This window comes from Oncorhynchus clarkii, chromosome 19 (genome assembly GCF_045791955.1).
Source record: "Oncorhynchus clarkii lewisi isolate Uvic-CL-2024 chromosome 19, UVic_Ocla_1.0, whole genome shotgun sequence".
NCBI classification, from domain to species: Eukaryota; Metazoa; Chordata; class Actinopteri; order Salmoniformes; family Salmonidae; genus Oncorhynchus; species Oncorhynchus clarkii.
Window position 1 is genome coordinate 51,663,898 of NC_092165.1, and position 21,970 is coordinate 51,685,867.

At 41.1% G+C, this 21,970-nt stretch overlaps 2 protein-coding genes across 2 annotated transcripts in view; both read right to left on the bottom strand.

The window, feature by feature from the left end:
• Positions 1–1,350: 1,350 nt before the first annotated feature.
• Positions 1,351–14,505, bottom strand: LOC139374516 (uncharacterized). Its single transcript, XM_071115517.1, has 9 exons — positions 14,460–14,505; positions 14,169–14,301; positions 12,190–12,292; positions 10,230–10,294; positions 9,926–10,140; positions 9,588–9,835; positions 7,113–7,238; positions 2,732–2,879; positions 1,351–2,225 (listed from the first exon to the last, which is right to left on the bottom strand). Exons 1-9 carry the CDS (start codon positions 14,503–14,505, stop codon positions 1,909–1,911), a joined length of 1,401 nt encoding a protein of 466 aa, XP_070971618.1. The 3' UTR covers positions 1,351–1,908.
• A 2,247-nt stretch (positions 14,506–16,752) lies between these two features.
• LOC139374518 (GTPase IMAP family member 8-like) overlaps positions 16,753–21,970 on the bottom strand; it is a 31,796-nt gene continuing 26,578 nt past the window's right edge. The window contains exons 4-6 of the mRNA XM_071115518.1: positions 21,676–21,691; positions 19,452–20,159; positions 16,753–17,537 (exon numbers count right to left, since the gene is read on the bottom strand). Of these exons, the coding sequence (XP_070971619.1) occupies positions 16,753–17,537; positions 19,452–20,159; positions 21,676–21,691 (1,509 nt within the window). The remainder of the gene's footprint in view (positions 17,538–19,451; positions 20,160–21,675; positions 21,692–21,970) is intronic.

Genomic DNA, 21,970 nt, shown 5'->3' on the forward strand with positions numbered 1-21,970 from the left:
GCTGAATATTTACAGCTTGTTACTTCCTCAATAGATATGATTATGACATTATTTTCAGGGGAGAATCAGAGCCTGTGCCTATCTCATACAATCCCAGCAGTAAGTCATTCTAGGCCTTATTGGCATAAACGTAAACTGGCCTACAGATACTGATCCTAATAACAGGGAGGCGTCTTCAGAGGTTCCCAGAGACTGGTTGTAAGATATGCCATGTCTAGTCGCTACGGAACATAACAAAAACATCACGACAAGGGAATTATTAAACTAAGCAGTGGTTTATGAGTCTGCACATGAAGTTGTGGCAAAAACAAATACATTTCCAAAGTACAGTATTTATTCTGTGCTGTGAACTATGAATTACTGTCTCATTGTCATAATCGTGTGTATAGGTGGCAGGGAAGTCAGGCGCAGGAGAATTTAACTTGGTAAAATGGAGTAATTTAATAAAACAAAACATAACCCCAAAACCATAGATACAAATGAAACAAATTGGGTACGAGGACCCGTCACGCACCAAATACAAACAACACGAAACTGAACATAAAACAATCTCTGACAAAGACATGATGGGAAACAGAGGGTTAAATACACAACAGGTAATGAATGAGATTGGAACCAGATGTGTAGGAAGACAAGACAAAAAACAATGGAAAATGGATCAATGATGGCTAGAAGACCGGTGACGTCGACCACCGAGCACCGCCCGAACAAGGAGAGGCAACGACTTCGGCAGATGCCTCTCCTTGCATTTATTTTGACCATTTAAGGACTATTAATGAGAAGCATCAGTGAACCCTACTCTGTGCCTTGTTAAAGTGAAGTGAGGAGTTACAATGCTACCTGGTCTTATTTGATTTATTTTACCAGGCAAGTCAGTTAAGAACAAATTTTTATTTTCAATGACGGCCTAGGAACAGTGGGTTAACTGTCTGTTCAGGGGCAGAACAACAGATTTGTTCCTTGTCAGCTCAGGGGTTTGAACTTCCAACCTTCCAGTTACTAGTCCAACACTCTAAGCACTAGGCTACCCTGCCGCCCCATCAACACGTTGTGATTATATTGGTGTCCCATGAACACTAATGAGGCGTAATTGGTGTGTAAAACAGTGTTTGTGTTTACACTTCATTACATGTTGATTGTGTTAGACTACCAGAAATGAAATAGGTGTTTCACTATAGAGATCAACCCTGACAATTCTGATCAATGATTGCTAGGTTTAATATCTTCTTTATTTATTATTATTTGAAAACAAAGGAAATTAATACAGATATAATCAAATCAATTACAATCTAATAATTATAAATATATTTTTTGATACAAGTTCAATAACCCCCCCTATTTCTTCAAAATGGTCATCAGTATTTTACTTAATTGCTATGTACAGTCAAAATGATAGCTATTGTTATTAAAATATCAATCAAATCAAATCATTATCATGGAGGTGATTATCATGTCATGGAATGTGTGACTGCATGGTATTGGCACTAGTTTACGTTACATGTTATAGTGGAATGAGAAGTTGACTGTCCAGTACAATAAAATTAGATGGTTTGTGTCTCTATATTAAAATACTGTATGTCATCAAGCACAGAAAGGACATAAAATCAAATACAGACAAAACAAAAATAGAAAAAGTGCAATTCATCTGTGAATTTATAATGATTCAACTTGACACTATATACACTATTCACACTGTAACCTGAAATCCAACATGTTGGGCTTATTGAAGAAAGCCCAATACATTGTATATTGAGGTTATGTTGAATGATAGAGAAGTGATCAGCCTAATACACTAATTCCAAAATAATCTAAATAGATTTAGCTCAATATGCAAACTACAGACCAATTGTATCATTGAACACAGACATCATTGGCCATGCTCATCAATGCCTCACACTCTAACATGTTTCAGTGGAAGCCAAGCGTTTTGCATAAGAAGGGGTCCAGTTCAATCAGAAGGCTTTTCATTATTAAACATGAAACGTCTCCTTTCCTCAGCACCGTGTCAATGACTTCCCGGGCCTTCTCTGCCCTCTCAGGGATCACTTTTACTGTCTCCATTTCATGGTTATTAATCACTTTTTGTTGCAGAAGTCCATCCAGCAGATCGTCAACAACCGACTTTGACACACGATCCACAAAGTCCTTTCGTACAGAATGCAGTTGCTTCTCTGCAGGATCACTGTGACTGTTCTCAGCCTGATCCCTTCCCACTAACACAGCACCTGGGAGTCGGGAAAACAAAGACATGAACCTCTGTATACAATTATGTATGCTGTGCAACACCAGTGTTTACGAGCACGGTGCAGCAGGAGAAAATCCCTTCTAACATCACTAATCCAAACACATCACAGATGAGTCCACAGTAAGGTGGGAATGGTGGTTGGGATTAAAGAAAACAGATATACATATACAGACCTTGAGGTCCCAAACACAGCTGGATTTCATCTTTCATCTTAGAACTAATTTAGATATCGGGCACCTTTACCATGTTCAGTTGAGTTTATGTTTGCTAAATGTTATTTTTTTACTGAAAAACCAAAAATGAGTGTTCCTTATTGGACAAGTTCAAGTTTCCAAGTATGTTTTGTCCTGTTGTGCCCACTGAACACAATGTTAGAGAAATCTCAATGGTAGTCAACCAGTGAGAAAAGACGAACCAGCAGTACTGTGGACATTGTGGCTCAGGTATTTTAAGGTTTTAATTTAAATAATAATTGTATAGTTTTACCTGGCAGAAGGACACGTCCTGCCCACACCTCATCTCCATCAGCCCCTCTTTCCAGAAGTCTCAGCTCTACATGTTCTGTGTCCGGGTTCAGGAACACCTGAAAGGTGGGGTGGTAGTTTGGACCATAGTCCCAGTAAATCTGAATACGCTGAAACACAAAGTGACAGTAGATTAGACTACATTGTAAATTATACTTGTGCTGTTATCAAACCTTTTCCTTGTATATCAGACACACCACAATGATGAACAGCTAAAAAGCAGCGTGTGACCGTCCTATCGCTTGGTGTCACTGCTGTGTTAAAACTTATTCTACTCAAAGGCACTCGGACATTCGTTGCTCTGGTGTGTTTCCTATATTAGGAGAGGAGCAATAACCACTAACAGAGTTGTATAGAACTGTGGTTCTCAAACTTTTTAGAGTCCCGTACCCCTTCAAACATTCAACCTCCAGCTGCGTACCAGGGTCAGCTCACTCTCAAATGTTGTTTTTTGCCATCATTGTAAGCCTGCCACACACACACACTATGCAATACATTTATTAAACGTAAGAATGAGTGTGAGTTTTTGTCACAACCCGACATGTGGGAAGTGACAAAGAGCTCTTGTAGAACTAGGGCACAAATAATAATACAATGCTAATCAATAGTTTTGCTCTTTATTTAGCCAACTTACATATAAAACTTTATTTGTTCATCAAAAATTGTGAATAACTCACCACAGGTTAATGAGAAGGTGTGCTTGATAGGATGCACACAACTCTGCAATGTTGGGTTGTATTGGAGTCTCAGTCTTAAATAATTTTCCACACTCAGTCTATGCCTGTATTTAGTTTTCATGCTAGTGAGGGCCGAGAATCCACTCTCACATAGGTACGTGGTTGCAAAGGGCATCAGTGTCTTAACAGTGCAATTTACCAAGGCAAGATACTCTGACCGCAGCCCAATCCAGAAATCTGGCAGTGGCTTCTGATTAAATTAAATTTTCACAGAACTGCTTGTTGCAATTTTGATGAGGCTCTCTTGTTCAGATATCGGTAAGTGGACTAGAGGCAGGGCATGAAAGGGATAACGAATCCAGTGGTTTGTGTCTTCCGTTTCGGGAAAGGACCTGCGTAATTGTGCACCCAACTCACTCAGGTGCTTTTCTATATCACATTTGACATTGTCCGTAAGCTTGAGTTAATTTGCACACAAAAAAATCATACAATGATGGAAAGACCTGTGTGTTGTCCTTGTTAATGCAGACCGAGAAGAGCTCCAACTTCTTAATCATAGCCTCAATTTTGTCCCACACATTGATTATAGTTGCAGAAATTCCCTGTAATCCTAGATTCAGATCATTCAGGTGAGAAAAAACATCATCCAGATAGGCCTGTCATTTGAAAAACTCGTCATCATGCAAGCGGTTAGACAAGTGAAAATTATGGTCAGTAAAGAAACGTGTCAATACTTTGCCCCTTGATAACCAGCGCACTTCTGTATGTTGTAAAAGCGTTACATGGTCACTGCCTATATCATTGCATAGTGCAGAAAATACATGAGAGTTCAGGGGCCTTGCTTTAACAAAGTTAACCATTTTCACTGTAGTGTCCAAAACGTCTTTCAAGCTGCCAGGCATTCCTTTGGCAGCAAGAGGTTTCGGTGGATGCTGCAGTGTACCCAAGTGGCGTTGGGAGGAACTGCTTGCACGCGCCTTACCACTCCACTATGTCTCCCTGTCATGGCTTTGCGCCATGAGTACAGATACCAACATATCTTGACCACCAAAGTCCATTTGATGCCACAAAGCTGTCCAGTATTTAAAAAATATACTCTAAGCCCAGGCTCTGTCGCAACCGGCCGCGACCGGGAGGTCCGGGTTAGCGAGGGTTTGGCCGGTAGGGAAATCCTTGTCTCATCGCGCACCAGCGACTCCTGTGGCGGGCAGGGCGCAGTGCGCTCTAACCAAGGTTGCCAGGTGCACGGTGTTTCCTCCGACACATTGGTGCGGCTGTCTTCCGGGTTGGATGCGCGCTGTGTTAAGAAGCAGTGCGGCTTGGTTGGGTTGTGTATCGGAGGACGCATGACTTTCAACCTTTGTCTCTCCCGAGCCCGTACGGGAGTTGTAGCGATGAGACAAGATAGTAGCTACTAAAAACAATTGGATACCACAAAATTGGGGGGACAAGATAGTAGCTACTAAAAACAATTGGATACCACAAAATTGGGGGGGAAATTTCAAAACAAAAAAATCCTGATTTTTTAAATATTTTTAAATCCTCTCCTGCTGTCCTGGTTTCCAGTGGTTTGCAGAAGATGATGTCTTCCTTAATTGACCCCCCATAAACGTAACGGACATATACCAGGAGCTGTGCCAGGTCTGCCACGTCTGTTGACTCATCCAGCTGTAACGCATAGAATTCACTGGCTTGTATGCGAAGCAGTAATTGTTTCATAACATCTCCTGTCTTTTCCCCCAGTATTGTCCCAGCCATAACTGCGGCAGCAGGAAGAAGTAAGTCCTCCACAATAGTATGGGACTTGCCTGTCCTAGCCACTCGGTAGCTCACCATATAATACGCTTCTAGCCCCTTCTTATTAATGGTATCTGTTGCTTTTTATACATGTCTTACTACTCAAAAGTCATCTTAATTCTCGCCAAAAAAACCTCCTGTGGCTTATTTTTGAAATTGGCATGTTTTGTTTCTAAATGTCTGAGCAAGAGTGAAGGTTTCATCGAGTTGTGAGATAGTACTTTTGAGGAAAGACACTACTCCCAATATAAGTGAACCCCAAATCAATGTAGTTCTCATCATATTTGTGCCTCTTCGATGGCCCAACGTCCCTGTCTGTTGTTCAGTGCTTTCCCGGGTAAGGGGGCAGTAGCTCTTAGGCTGCATCAGATTCACAACTGTCAGTGTCCATGCTAGCCGGGCTAACAACAAATGCAGAATTACTGATGCTAGCATTGGATGTGCTTGTGGAAGCAGAACAACTTGTGTCTTCGACAGGTGCAGGTGTAGTACTGCTGGTAGTAGCAGTACTACCAGTAGAGCTGGTATGAGTCTCTATGGACGTAGGCCTTTCTTTTTAAAACCATTTATCAATTTTCGAGCAAACGGAATGAGCAGCAGCTACTTTTGGCTACATATGGACCGTTAGTGGAATTCCCACTAGAGAGTAACGGTTAATGTGATTGGATGTGAATTATTTGACCAGGCTCCCTGTATTTCACATTGTGTTATTTCGCTGAACACTAGAGGGTTTAATAAAAATTTGGCAGTGAAACGAGGCCACTCAGGCGAGAAAAAAAACTCACCCAAATGTATAGCCCCGTTGGAAAATATAAATGGACTGTGAAAATTGTACGTTTTTTTATTTTTATGTGAATCACATTTTTATTTGGCGTACCCCCGACGGCATTGCGCATACCGCAGTTTGGGAATACCTGGAGTCTACCTGGTATAGAACAAGCCGTCTATACAACTTATAGGTTATGTGACACCTCAGCAACGTGAGGTAATTATTAGCATGAATGGACAATGTTTAGTTATCATTGTACATAGGGTTGGCCGCAGGAATAAACCCCAAGCAACTTACTGTTGAGAGTTAAAATAGTAGAATACACAAGGTGCAAGTTCGAAATGTGGTTGTGCATCAGCAATTTCTCTTCTGTCAGTCACTGACAGTCACTCAATCAGCCATGTCAGCTAATCATTTTTAGACTGTTAAATGAGTCTATCCAGCTATCAAAACTTGTAGTAATCATGGCCGAATACCGACCGTTCACGCAGGGCACGTACCCAGGTGCCCTGACCTCTAGGAGGCCCCCATTGATTTTGATAGTCCCTCTCATTCAGATATCATAAACATTGTATAAGTCATGGCAAAATGGGTAGAATTGCAGGAAATTAGCAGTAAAACTGAAAAATTATTCTCTCTGACCCTTTGAAAAATGAGTAGAATTGCATGAAATAAAATGCATCTCCAGCCCATGGCAAAATGTGCAAAATTGCAGGAAATTAATTTAGCTTAAATTTCTCTTCGCTGTTACGAGGGGGACCACTAAAATGTTTTGCCCACCAGAGCCTGGTTCATCTCTAGGTTTCTTCCTTGGTTCTAGTTTTTCCTAGCCACCGTGTATCTACATTTGGGGTTTGAGGCTAGGTTTCTGTATAGCACTTTGTGACATCGGCTGATGTAAAAAGGGCTTTATAAATACATTTGATTGATTGATTGATTGATAGGTGGGCGGGCGGGCGGCCGGAGCCAGCCATGAGTGTACATCTGGCACAATGTGATGTCATCATCACTATGTGACATCATCATCACTATGTGACATCATCATCACTATGCGATATCATCATCAGTATGTGACATCATCAGTAAACAACATCATTCACCTTAGCTTTAGGGTAGATGTCCTGTATCTTCTTCAGATCACAGGAGAGACTGTATTTTTCCCCTCGACTCAGAGTGCAGTCCGAACAGACCGGTATGTAAGTGTTCCCTGTTTGTTGTTGCTTCACCTGCCACAGATTAACAGATGATGATCAATGAGGACATGAAGACCTAAAGGGGGAATTGAACACTACCTAAATGTTTTGTGTTGAACCATGTTAAGAAGAAAAAATAAACTTTTTGAAGTTGAACAAAGTTACACCATTTCCTGTCAAAAGGAAAGCCATATACAGTTGAAGTCGGAAGTTTACATACACCTCAGCCAAATACATTTAAAGTCAGTTTTTCACAATTCCTGACATTTAATAACAGTAAAAATTCCCTGTCTTAGGTCAGTTAGGATCACCACTTTATTTTAAGAATGTGAAGTCAGAATAATAGTAGAGAGAATTATTTATTTCAGCTTTTATTTCTTTCATCACATTCCCAGTGGGTTTACACACACTCAATTAGTATTTGATAGCATTGCCTTTAAATAGTTTAACATGGGTCAAAAGTTGAGTAGCCTTCCACAAGCTTTCCACAATAAGTTGGGTGAATTGTGGCCCATTCCACCTGACAGAGCTGGTGTAAATGGGTCACGTTTGTAGGCCTCCTTGTGTAACAGTATAACTTTAGACCGTCCCCTCGCCCATACCCGGGCGCGAACCAGGGACCTTCTGCACACATCAACAACTGACACCCACGAAGCATCGTTACCCATCGCTCCACAAAAGCCACGGCCCTTGCAGAGCAAGGGGAACAACTACTTCAAGGTCTCAGAGCAAGTGACGTCACCAATTGAAACGCTATTTAGCGCGCACCGCTAACTAAGCTAGCCGTTTCACTCACCACCCTTTTGACCTCCTCCTTTTCCCGCAGCAACCAGTAATCCGGGTCAACAGCATCAATGTAACAGTATAAGTTTAGACCGTCCCTCGCCCATACCCGGGTGCGAACCAGGGACCTTCTGCACACGTCAACAACTGACACCCACGAAGCATCGTTACCCATCGCTCCACAACTACTTCAAGGTCTCAGAGCAAGTGACGTCACCGATTGAAACGCTATTTAGCGCGCACCACTAACTAAGCTAGCCGTTTTATATCCGTTACACTTGCTCGCACACGCCTTTTCAGTTCTGACCACACATTTTCTATAGGATTGAGGTCAGGGCTTTGTGATGGCCACTCCAATACCTTGACTTTGTTGTCCTTAAGCCATTTTGCCACAACTTTGGAAGTATGCTTGGGGTCATTGTCCATTTGGAAGACCCATTTGCGACCAAGCTTTAACTTCCTGATGTCTTGAGATGTTGCTTCAATATATCCATACAATTTTCCATCCTCATGATGCCATCTATTTTGTGAAGTGCACCAGTCCCTCCTGCAGCAAAGCACCCCCACAACATGATGCTGCCACCACTATGCTTCACTGTTGGGATGTGTTCTTCGGCTTGCAAGCCTCCCCCTTTTTCCTCCAAACATAACGATGGTCATTATGGCCAAACATTTCTATTTTTGTTTCATCAGACCAGAGGACATTTCTACAAAAAGTAGGATTTTTGTCCACATGTGCAGTTGCAAACCGTAGTCTGGCTTTTTTATGGCGGTTTTGGAGCAGTGGCTTCTTCCTTGCTGAGCGGCCTTTCAGGTTATGTCGATATAGGACTCATTTTTACTGTGGATATAGATACATTTGTACCTGTTTCCTCCAGCATCTTCACAAGGTCCTTTGCTGTTGTTCTGAGATTGATTTGCACTTTTTGCACCAAAGTACGTTCATCTCTAGGAGACAGAACGCATCTCCTTCCTGAGCAGTATGACAGCTGCGTGGTCCCATGGTGTTTATACTTGCGTACTATTGTTTGTACAGATGAACGTGGTACCTTCAGGCATTTGGAAATTGCTCCCAGGGATGAACCAGACTTGTGGAGGTCTACAATTTTTTTTCTGAGGTCTTGGCTGATTTATTTTGAGTTTCCTATGATGTCAAGCAAAGAGGCACTGAGTTTGAAGGTAGGCCTTGAAATATATCCACGGGGACACCTCCAATTGACTCAAATGATGTCAATTAGCCTATCAGAAGCTTCTAAAGCCATGACATCATTTTCTGGAATTTTCCAAACAGAGTAAATGCACAGTCAACTTATTGTATGTAAACTATTGACCCCCTGGAATTGTGACACAGTGAATTATTCTGTCTGCAAACAATTGTTAGAAAAATGACTTTTGTCATGCACAAAGTAAACAAACTATAGTTTGTTAACAAGAAATTTGTGGAGTGGTTGAAAAACGAGTTTGTAAACTTCCCACTTCAACTGTATAATAACATTGTATTTTTTTATGATATCATTATTTTTTGCATACATTTTTAGGTAAGCACCACAGTTCTAAAATACATGACAAGACATGTTTTGATAGTGCATGGATTTGTACCTCATTAAGGGGCACATTCGATGGCAGAACGATTACATTCAGAACTGACTGAGGATGGCCGAATGATTGGAGGAAAGGCAACACCTGTCCCTTGATCGAGAGGAAGGGTCTAAACATTCTGACCAGGCCCCACAAGGAGAGGTCTGTGATGTTCACCACTACGTGTGTGTCAGTCACCCTCAGTGGTGGTAAAACCTCCACACTGTCACCAGTAACATGGGCCACAGACAGGGAATCAAGACCCTCTCCTGCAAAATAAATATATCTTACTCATCCACTGTTGTATTGGCTGTTGTATTGGTTATCATGATGATAGTTGTGAGTGGTGTGTAACTCACCAGAGAGAATCTCACAGTGTGGGAGATGTAGCTGACAGACAGACCCCTGAAGACACTCAATACTGAACAGCGGTCCTGCAGGAGTCTGGCCTGTGGAGTGCAGGAGATTCTCATCCCATTGGACAGTTCTGTACAGCACTTCCCCCTCCCTCTTCATCAGAAACACCAGCCCTGTCAAACTGCACTGGAACAGACCTGCATGGGAGCACTGGAGCCTGGAGCACATAGGACAATTATTAGTTACAATAATTAACACAAATTCTCTGAATCAAATATATTAATGTTATCAGCAATACATTGTTACCTGCATGACGTTTCTGTAAATCCTGTGGATGTTTCAGGTGTTAATTTTGTCACAACAGCAAGTGTCTGAAATGCAGATTGAAAACACCAAATCAGCAGTCTTGTAGAAACAACTAGACAACCTTCGATCTGCCCTGCAGTCCTCTTAAAGGCACAATCTGCAGTTGAAATAATAACAAATCTCTTTCCCCACCACTGTTTCGATAGAAAGCTAAGGGACGAGGCTGGAGAAATGTAACCACTCTTTAATTCATAGACAGAGCTATGGATGCAAGGACTGACCATCCATGATATCAAAATTATTGTTTCAACCATGCTTTGAGGCTATACAGTGTTTGTTTACATTTATTTTGTTTATAAACATTGGAGTAAAACAAGCTTATATTTTGGGTTCTGATGGAGTATTACAGATCTAAGCTCATGAGGCCTTTCTAAATGATATTCGTTAAGACACAATGGGTACATATCATTCATTTATAGTATGTAAAAAAAAATCTATGTACTGTAGTATCTGCAGATTAACCCTTTAAAGTGATAGTTCACTACAAAATGTTTGTCAGATATTTCAAGATCTGAAACGTGGTCTAATATCAACATGATGATAGTTGTGAGTGGTCCCGAGTGGCGCTCAGGACCTGAAACGTGGTCTAATGTCAACATGATGATAGTTGTGAGTGGTCCCGAGTGGCGCTCAGGACCTGAAACGTGGTCTAATGTCAACATGATGATAGTTGTGAGTGGTCCCGAGTGGCGCTCAGGACCTGAAACGTGGTCTAATGTCAACATGATGATAGTTGTGAGTGATCCCGAGTGGCGCTCAGGACCTGAAAAGTGGTCTAATGTCAACATGATGATAGTTGTGAGTGGTCCCGAGTGGCGCTCAGGACCTGAAACGTGGTCTAATGTCAACATGATGATGGTTGTGAGTGATCCCGAGTGGCGCTCAGGACCTGAAACGTGGTCTAATGTCAACATGATGATAGTTGTGAGTGGTCCCGAGTGGCGCTCAGGACCTGAAACGTGGTCTAATATCAACATGATGATAATTGTGAGTGGTCCCGAGTGGCGCTCAGGACCTGAAACGTGGTCTAATGTCAACATGATGATAGTTGTGAGTGGTCCCGAGTGGCGCTCAGGACCTGAAACGTGGTCTAATGTCAACATGATGATGGTTGTGAGTGATCCCGAGTGGCGCTCAGGACCTGAAACGTGGTCTAATGTCAACATGATGATAGTTGTGAGTGGTCCCGAGTGGCGCTCAGGACCTGAAACGTGGTCTAATGTCAACATGATGATAGTTGTGAGTGGTCCCGAGTGGCGCTCAGGACCTGAAACGTGGTCTAATGTCAACATGATGATAGTTGTGAGTGGTCCCGAGTGGCGCTCAGGACCTGAAACGTGGTCTAATGTCAACATGATGATAGTTGTGAGTGGTCCCGAGTGGCGCTCAGGACCTGAAACGTGGTCTAATGTCAACATGATGATAGTTTTAAGGGCTCCCGACTGGCGCAGCGGTCTAAGGCACTGCATCTCAGTGCTCGAGGTGTCACTACAGACCTTGGTTTGTTTCCAGGCTGTATCACAACCGGCCATGATTGAGAGCCCCATAGGGGGGCACACAATTGGCCCAGTGTCGTTAGGGTTAAATAAAAACATTTAAAAAATAAATTAACTTGAGCAGATCCAACTACATGCCTGAATACCATATGAAAGGAATATACTTCTGTAGTTATGAATTAAGACAGTGGCTTATTTTATTATTATTAATTATTGAGGCATATAGCTGGATCTATTCTACACAACTGAGGGATACAAACTTGACACTACACAACATTTGAGGAGAGAAAACATTTAAGTACTTTAAAATACTGACTGTCCTACAAAATTCAAACTGTGAGTATTGAGAATCTTTAATAGAGTTGAACTGAAACACTGAGGCATTGATAGATTACTCTACTTACACGTTCCGCTGGTGTAGACGTAGAGCTGTGTTCAGATTCATGGTTTGATGCATCACTGGTGCATGGATTCTTCTGACTACAAAAGATTCTTCTGAGTACAAAACTATATTCAGAGAACAGGGTTAGTTAGGGCAGGGAAATAGAGAATGAGTGTATCCATTGTTGCATGCTACAATAGAAAACTGACAGAGATGAAGAAAGCTCTGAAGGTTTCCGCTAGTGCAACAGTAGCCTTGATGTCAACCTCCCCACTCTTGCATCTTCAGTACATTTTTCAGCATTTTTGTTAATATTCACTACCGGTCAAAAGTTTCAGAACACCTTCTCATTCCAAGGTTATTTATTTATTTATACTATTTTCGAACAATAGTGAAGACATCAAAACTATGAAATAACTGATATGGAATCATGTAGTAACCAAAAAAGTGTTAAGCCAATTAAAATATATTTTATATTTGAGATTCTTCAAATAGACACCCGTTGCATTGATGACAGCTTTGCACACTCTTGCCATTCTCTCAACCAGCTTCATGAAGTAGTCACCTGGAACGCATTTAAATTCACAGGTTTGCCTTCTAAAGTTAATTTGTGGAATTTATTTCCTTCTTGATGTGTTTGAGCCAATCAGATGTGATGACAAGGTAAGGGGGGTATACAGAAGATAGCCCTATTTGGTAAAAGACCAAGTCCATATTATGAAAAGAACAGCTCAAGTATTCAAAGAGAAACGACAGTCCATCATTACTTTAAGACATGAAGGTCAGTCAATATGGAACATTTCAAGAACTTTGAAAGTATCTTCAAGTGCAGTCAAGCGCTATGATGAAACTGTCTCATGAGGACACCCACAGGATTGGAAGACCCAGCTTTACCTCTGCTGCGGAGGATGAGTTCATTAGAGTTGCCAACCTCAGAAATTGCAGCCCAAATAAATGCTTCACAGAGTTCAAGTAACAGACACATCTCAACATCAACTGTTCAGAGGAGACTGTGTGAATCAGGCCTTCATGGTCGAAATGCTGCAAAGAAACCACTACTAAAGGACACCAACAAGAAGAAAAGACGTGCTTGGACCAAGAAACACGAGCAATGGACATTAGACCGGTGGAAATCTGTCCTTTGGTCTGATGAGTCCAAATTGGCGATTTTTGGTTCCAACCGCCGTGTCTTAGTGAGACGCGCTGTGGGTGAACGGATGATCTTCGCATGTGTTTTTCCCACCATAAAGCATGGAGGAGGAGGTGTGATGGTGTGGGGGTGCTTTGCTGGTGACACTGTCAGTGATTTATTTAGAATTCAAGGCACACTTAACCCACATGGCTACCACAGCATAGTGCAGTGACATACCATCCCATCTGGTTTGTGCTTAGTGGGACTATCATTTGTTTTTCAACAGGACAATGACCCAACACACCTCCAGGCTGTGTAAGGGCTATTTGACCAAGAAGGAGAGTGATGGAGTGCTGCATCAAATGGCCTGGTCTCCACAATCCCCCAACCTCAACCAAATTGAGATGGTTTGGGATGAGTCGGACCACAGAGTGAAGGAAAAGCAGCCAACAAGTGCTCAGTGTATATGGGAACTCCTTCAAGACTGTTGTTAAAGTATTCCAGGTGAAGCTGGTTGAGAAAATGCCAAGAGTGTGCAAAGCTGTCATCAAGGCAAAGTGTGGCTATTTGAAGAATCTCAAATATAAAATATATTTTGATTTGTTTAATTCTTTTTGTTTCTACATATGTTATTTCATAGTTTAAGTCTTCGCTATTATTCTAAAATGTAGAAAATAGTAAAAATAAAGAAAAACCCTTGAATGAGTAGGTGTTCTAAAACTTCTCACCGGTAGTGTACATTGACATGCTACTAGTGTGTATGTGCAATAATGTGTGAATGTGTACAGCTTGTTACATCCTCAGTAGATCTGATTATTATAGAAAATGTTTTGTGAGGGAGAAGCGGAGCCTCAGACAACAGTGCCTACCTCATGACATCCAAGCTGGATTTTTCTCTAGAACTCTTTGATCCAGAGTTGTGCTCACATACTGGTTCTGATGTCTGGGAGCTGTACACAGAGCTTCTCAGAGACTGGGTATCAGATATGTCATCTCCAGGTACTGGACAACATCACAACAAGAGAACTATAATACTTAGATTAGGCTTAAGTACACTACAATCCATTACTTTTTCTTGCTTGGTGAATGATAAACACATTCAACACTTTATTTGTATTTAGATAAAACTGTATTCTCAGGGAAGAACTGTAACATCCTACCCACTAGCCTCAGCAGAGATTCAGCTACAGATCCAATCCCAGACATCTGGTCTGAACCATCATATCCAGTCTCGGTTCTGCTGCCTCCACTCACTGTAGAACAAAACAATGCTTGCATCATGTAGATAACCTCCTAGAGTCGATTGCTAAATTACATAACAAACAAATCCCCATCAATTTCCTCTCTCCAAATGTCTTAGATTCGAAATAAATAAGCAATGCTGATATCTACACTATGATGGTGGATGGCTCAGTTTCATGACTAATGTTAATAACAGAAGAAAAGTGGTCTCTAGGATTTTGTTTAATTTTGCTTAAATGTTATATTGCAATATAAATTACATAACAAAACAATCCCCATCATAATTCATCAGTTTAAGCTAGATACACTACTGTTCAAAAGTTTGGGGTCTACACCAGTCTCAACGTCAACAGTGAATAGGAGACTCCGCGATGCTGGCCTTCTAGGCAAATTTGCAAAGAAAAAGCCCTATCTCAGACTGGCCAATAAAAATAAAAGATTAAGATGGGCAAAAGAACACAGAAACTGGACAGAGGAACTCCCGGAGTCGCCTCTTAACTGTTGACGTTCAGACAATTTTTTGCGGGTACTATTTAATGAAGCTGCCAGTTGAGGACTTGTGAGGTGTCTGTTTCTCAAAATAGACACTCTAATGTACTTGTCCTCTTGCTCAGTTGTGCACTGGGGTCTCCCACTCCTCTTTCTATTCTGGTTAGAGCTAGTTTGCGCTGTTCTGTGAAGGGAGTAGTACACAGCGCTGTACGAGATCTTCAGTTTCTTGGCAATTTCTGTAATCGAACCCACAAATCCTAATGCTCCAGATACTCAACTAGTCTAAAAAATGCCAGTTTTATTGATTCTTGAATCAGTACAACAGTTTTCAGCTGTGCTAACATAATTGCAAAATGGTTTTCTAATGATCCATTAGTCTTTTAAAATGATCAACTTGGATTAGCTAACACAGCTTGCCATTGGAACACAGTGATGGTTGCTGATAATGGGCCTCTGTACGCCTATGTAGATATTCCATAAAATCAAACGTTTCCAGCTACAATACTCATTTACAACATTAAAAATGTCTACACTGTATTTATGATCAATTCAATGTATTTTAATGGACAGAAGAAATGTGCCTTTCTTTCTAAAACAAGGACATTTCTAAGTGAACCCAAACTTTTGAACGGTGGTGTATCTCCAGAGATATGTTTTTGCGTTGGATGCGTCTCAATCCACTGCATCCACCAGTGTCGCACTTCCGCATCTGTGGTGAAAGGTGGCAGAGCTAGAGCGGTGTTTGTCAGACCATGAGACATCTGTGGTGAAAGGTGGCAGAGCTAGAGCGGTGTTTGTCAGACCATGAGACATCTGTGGTGAAAGGTGGCAGAGCTAGAGCGGTGTTTGTCAGACCATGAGACATCTGTGGTGAAAGGTGGCAGAGCTAGAGCGGTGTTTGTCAAACCATGAGACATCCTACCAACCATTTTGACCCCACAAATATCAGAAGAATCATTTGAAGTCGGTACCGTCGATGTGCCAACTTCTGTTTGGTAGTGTCCAAACCGTTTGAGCTACAAACTGGGACCGCACTGTGGAAAGTGGAGATTCTAACAAACATTATGGTGTTCTCTGTTTTGCGCTACGACCCCCACAAGTGTGACGGACTTGTCTGAAGGTAACCGGTACCCGTTTTAAAAAACTAATTGAAGTATGAAGGTAATTTTGTGCCTACCCAAAAAAAGGGGTTAAATATGTGTACAAAAAGAAAATGATATATATTTCTTAAGTTTTTTTATATCTTCTAGATTTAGGACAGACACTTCAACATCTTGTTTCTTATGATTGTATTTTTTACTGTCCTTTTTGCCATTTATTAATGTGTTTTTCAATGTGTTTCTATGGGCTTTAGTAGTAAAAGGCCAAAATCAATATTTTATATCCAAAAATAATATATAGTTTTTATTTAATACCTAAAGGGGTCCTAAAATTCTAAATCAAATTGCTAAATGATCCATAGTATGACCATCTTAAAGCAATTCCATATGTCAGGTTAGCAGCCCCGGCACCCCTCCCCCAACATTTTAGACTAAAGAAATAAGCTATACTGTTCCCACACTATGATGGTGTTTGGTTCAGGTTTATGAATAATGTTAATAACAGAAGGAAAGTGGACTGTAGCATTTATTTTGTTTAAATGTTATTTATTTTTCCAGTGTGACTGGAATCTTGATTTAAAAAAAAAAACATGATCCTTTTGTAAACATATGTGCACCTCTAAGTTGGTAAACTAACCTTTTTAAATTGAGGGTAGCCAAACAAGAACATTGTAGCACGCTTGAGATTTAAAGGTACTTTCAGAGTACCATACTTACTACTCAGAAGAGAGTGAGCTCCCTTTAATGGCAAAGATGGTTTCTCAAACATCTCCTCAGGTATCAAATTCATTCCTTCTTTACAATCTCTTTCAGGGTAAAACACATCTCCACTGTTGGCTGCCACCAACTCATCTATCTTCTCCAGCAGCTCTGTGACCTGAGTGGCATCACCACTGTTGTTATTGTTGAGGACATGAAATCTGTTCCCACATTTCTCAACAAGCCACTGGAGGGCCTTCCCTTCTCTCTGAATATGGTGCTCAATGGTTGTGTCTCCCAGACAGTCCCCATGGGTGAACAGCACTATAGTGTGACTCCAGACTCTCTCACTGAGAAGCTCCAGGTGGTCCTCTGCAGCATTTGTCTCTTCTTCTTTGAACGAAACGTCCACCCGAATGACCAGGAAGACAGTGTGGGGTCCTGGGGGACACAAAGACGCACTGAACACAATCTCCTGTTTAACCAGCTCAGGAGTGTACTCTACAGGGAGATTCTTCCACCAGCCAGGAGTGTCGACCACAGTGACCTGCCTCCCTGCTACTTCTCCCTGTCTCTTCACACACTGAGCGGCTGTCCTCAGGTCAAACTCCTCTCTGCCCAGGATGGTGTTTCCTGCTGAACTCTTCCCAGCATCTCTGGATCCCAGCAGCACAATCCTCAGCTCTGAGAGCTGGAGTGAGTCACCTGTCAGAGAGAACACAGCTTTTATTTATCTGAACATGTGATTTGGGAGCATTATGAAAACATAGACGACATTGTAGGATGCAATTTTCAAAAGAATTTTCAAAACATATCCATTTTAACACAGCTAATCTGAAGAGAAGTTTCAAAAATTGGGTTACTCGTATTAAGTTAAAAATAATGTCAGCGGTTGATGCATGTTCAGTGCCTTCAGAAAGTATTCACATCACTTCTTTACAGCCTGAATATAACATGTATTAAATTGAGATGTATTGTCACTGATCTTTAAAATACATATATATTTAACTAGGCAAGTCAGTTAAGAACAAATAGTTATTTACAATGACGGCCTAACCCTATCAACGCTGGGCCAATTGTTCTAAATCACAGCTGGTTGTGACAGTCACCTCTAGCACTGAAATGCTGTGCCTTAGACCACCGTTCCACACGGGAGCTCCACATAATAGCAAGATCTACACAATACCCCATAATGTCAAAGTGGAATTTTGTTTTTAGACATTTTTACAAATTCAAAAAAAATTAAAAGCTGAAATGTCTTCAGTCAAAAATTGTTCAACCACTTTTTTATGGCAAGTCATAAATAGGTTCACGAGTAAAAAATGTGCTTAAGTCACATAATAAGTTGCATGGACTCAAAGACAGTTAACCCACTGTTCCTAGGCCGTCATTGAAAATGAGAATTTGTTCTTAACTGATTTGCCTAGTTAAATATAAATAAATACACAATTATCTGTAAGGTTCTTCAATTGAGTAATGAATTCGAGCACAGATTTAAAGACCAGGGAGGTTTTACAATGCCTCACAAAAAGGGCACCGATTGGTAGATAAAAACATATATAAATAAAAAAAGAGCTGACACTGAATATCTCTTTGAGCATGAAGTTAGCTTTGGATGGTGTATCAATACAAAGATAAAGGTGTCTTTCCTAAGTCAGTTGCCAGAGAGGAAGGAAACTGCTTAGGAATTTCACCATAATGGTGATTTTAAAACAGTTGCACAGTTTAATGGCTGTGATAAGAGAAAACTGAGGATGAATCAACAACATTGTAGTTACTCCAAAATATTGAGTTAAATAATGGGGTGAATAGAAGGAAGCCTGTACAGAATAAAACATATTCCAAAACATTGCATCCAGTTTGCAACAAGACACTAAAGCAATACTGCAAAACATTTGGCAAAGGAATTAACATTTTGTCCTGAATACAAAGTGTTATGTTTGGGGCAAATCCAGCACAACACATCACTGCGTACCACTCTCCATATTTTCAAGCATGGTGGTGGCTGTATTATGTTATGGGTATGCTTATCGTCGGCAAGGACTGGGGAGTTTTTCAGGATAAAAAGAAAACAGAATGTAGCTAAGCACAGGCAAAATCCTAAAGGAAAACCTGGTTCAGTCTGCTTTCCAACAGGCACTGGGAGACAAATTTACCTTTCAGGAAAACAATAACCCTAAAACACAAGGCCAAATTTACACTGGAGTTAATTACAAAGACGACATTGAATGTTCCTGAGTTTCCTATTTACAGTTTTGACTTAAATTTGCTTTAAAACCTATGGCAAGAAAATGGTTGTCTAGCAATGATCCACAACAAACTTCACAAAGCTTGAATCGTTTAAAAAAGAATAAGGGGCAAATATTGCACAATACAGGTGTGCACAGCTCTTAGACATACCCAAAAAGACTCACTGCTGTAAGGTGTTTCTAATTACAATTAAATTCATTTTAATTTTAACCCCACAAATTTGGAAAAAGTCATGGAGAGTGGGTCCATCTATAATTAGGAAAATATGTGTCCTGATGAGAATTAAAATGTATACTGTCAATTACAATTGTCTAGTGCTTTTATTCCTGCCAAGCAGTTTGAAAAATAAACCATGAACAGAAAACTCACCTATAAATGTTCTATGGATCTCTCTCTGTTTCTTTACCCTCATGCACAGCTCTTTAGCTTTGTCTTCCTTTTTTCTCCTCCAAACTTCTATCTTCTCTAGTAGCTCCCTCTTTATCTCAAAATGTCCTCCTCTGTTTCCTACCACCATCTCTTCTATCTTCTCCAGCAGTTCTGTGACCTCAGTGACATCCCCTCTGTTCTCATTGTTGAGGATATGATACCTGTTCCCACATTTCTCAACAAGCCACTTGAGGGCCTCCCCTTCACTCTCGATGTGCTGCTCAATGGTTGTGTCTCCTAGACAGTCCCCACGGGTAAACAGCACTATAGTGTGACTCCAGACCGTCTCACAGAGAAGGGTCAAGTGTTCCTCTACTGCTCTTCTGTCTTCCTCCGTGTATAAAAACCCCAGAGATATGACAAGGAGGAATGTGTGGGGTCCTGGGGGACACAGAGACACACTGAGCAAAATCTCCTGTTTAACCAGCTCAGGAGTCCTTTCTACAGGAAGATTCTTCCACCAGCCAGGAGTGTCGATGACAGTGACCTGCCTCCCTGCTACTTCTCCCTGTCTCTTCACACACTGAGCAGTTGTCTTCAGGTCAAATGCCTCTCTGCCCAGTATGGTGTTTCCTGCTGAACTCTTCCCAGATCCTCCTCTGTACCCCAGCAGCACAATCCTTAACTCTGAGAGATGGAGGGAGTCACCTGACAGAGAGAGAGAGAGCGGGAGAGATTATTTTCCCCTGTTCACAATGAAAGAGGTACATTTTTACTCTGTATAAAGTGTCCATTATAATATTCCTCATATGCCATTGTAACATGGAGGATTTAACCACAAATAAAGATTCCTGTAGCCGATACTACGTCACCTTTTCATAGGTGAGGTCCTCTGAAGTAAACTAGCAATGCACAGGTTATTTACATCAAGGAGTGGAGCATGGGAATGATCAGTCAGATATCAGATACCAAAATACATTGTATTTTCTGTAACAGATTTTTAGGTACATTCGAGACATCTTCAGCTCCAAGCGCTCTGGACAATCACTGCTGACAACAAGCACAACATGGTTACATCATCTCAGTTTTATCATTAGCACAAGTACTCATAATCACATCAAGGTATCACATAATATTCACATTCCTATCATCTCTGGCCTATAAAGGCATACCAATCAAATAATACTGAGGAAAGCGTGTCAAGGGAGGAGAACAGCTGCCAGTGGAGAGGAACTTCTTGCCATAGACTGAATATTCAGCTCCAGTAGAATTGGGATTATGCCACGGCCACTGCTCCAATCCTCGCAAGGCCTGGTAGCCTTTTCACTTGTAACAGGATCCACTGAATTAATGACAGTGACACATTCAATACCGCCTTGGACACTCTTACCTGCATCTAGGGTGCAATCATTAGTCCAACTGTTGCAAAGAAGAGTTTCTATTGGACAGATCAAGGTATGTTTATCCCCATTTCATTCCGTTTGCTCCGTTTAAGAAAAGTTTTTTTAACAGATACAGTTCACTTTCATAGCAGCTGTGTTAAGAAGCAGTGGGGCTTTTTTGGGTTGTGTTTCGGAGGACGCATGGCTTTCGACCTTCGTCTCTCCCGAGCCCGTACGGGAGTTGTAGCGATGAGACAAGATAGTAATTACTAACAATTGGATACCACGAGATTGGGGAGAAAAAGGGGGTAAAAAAAAAATTTGAAAAAAAAAAAATGAGAATCTGTAGTATGTTTTCAAAATGGCTGTATACCAGCGGAACCCATCCAACTTGAAGGAGCTGGAGCAGTTTTGCCTTGAAGAATGGGCAAAAATCCAAGTGGCTAGATGTGCCAAGCTTATAGACACATATTTGCTGTAATTGCTGCAAAGGTGGCTCTACAAAGTATTGACTTTGCATCTTCAAAGTGGTAGGCATGTTGTGTAAATCAAATGATACAACCTTTTAAAATATATATTTTTAGGGTGTTTGTAAGGCAACAAAAAAGGAAGAATGCCAAGGGGGTGAATACTTTCGCAAGGCACTGTGGTATGCAGTGGTGAAATGTGACTATGCCTTCAGACGGACCAGAAATGTTCCAACACATTGTATCAAACAAGAAAATAACAGAAAGCATATCATCACTTAATGCACCCAACATATCTTTTGTTTTCAGACCATTCTAGTTCTAGTGAAGGAGGAGCAATAGTTTTTAATTATATTATGAATGAAACAAACAGACCTGGCTGTGCTTCTGGCTGCCGAACACACAGAAACAGAACCGGCATGGACACAACATGTGACACACAGCATAAAATAATGCGACCAGCTAAAACTAAAAACACACTGTTTACACAACCTATGGTAGCCTAACACCTCTATCAACAACAACAGTGTCACATCAAAGGTGACTGGCTTCTACCTGTGCACTCCATTGTGCTAAAGGAGAGCCAGTTTTGGTCAAACACATAGACACAGCTGATACACAGGCGACAGCAGTCACGTACAGCATTGAATATAAGGAATAAGCAGCCCAT

Bases quoted from the DNA above. Each gene is read 5' to 3' on its own strand.
- LOC139374516 (XM_071115517.1), bottom strand. From the start codon at position 14,505: ATGTCTGGGATTGGATCTGTAGCTGAATCTCTGCTGAGGCTAGTGG. The intron at 10,295-12,189 runs GTAAGTAGAGTA...TCTGCATTTCAG, and splicing joins CGTCTACACCAGCGGAACGT to ACACTTGCTGTTGTGACAAA. The intron at 10,141-10,229 runs GTAACAATGTAT...TATGTGCTCCAG, and splicing joins TTTACAGAAACGTCATGCAG to GCTCCAGTGCTCCCATGCAG.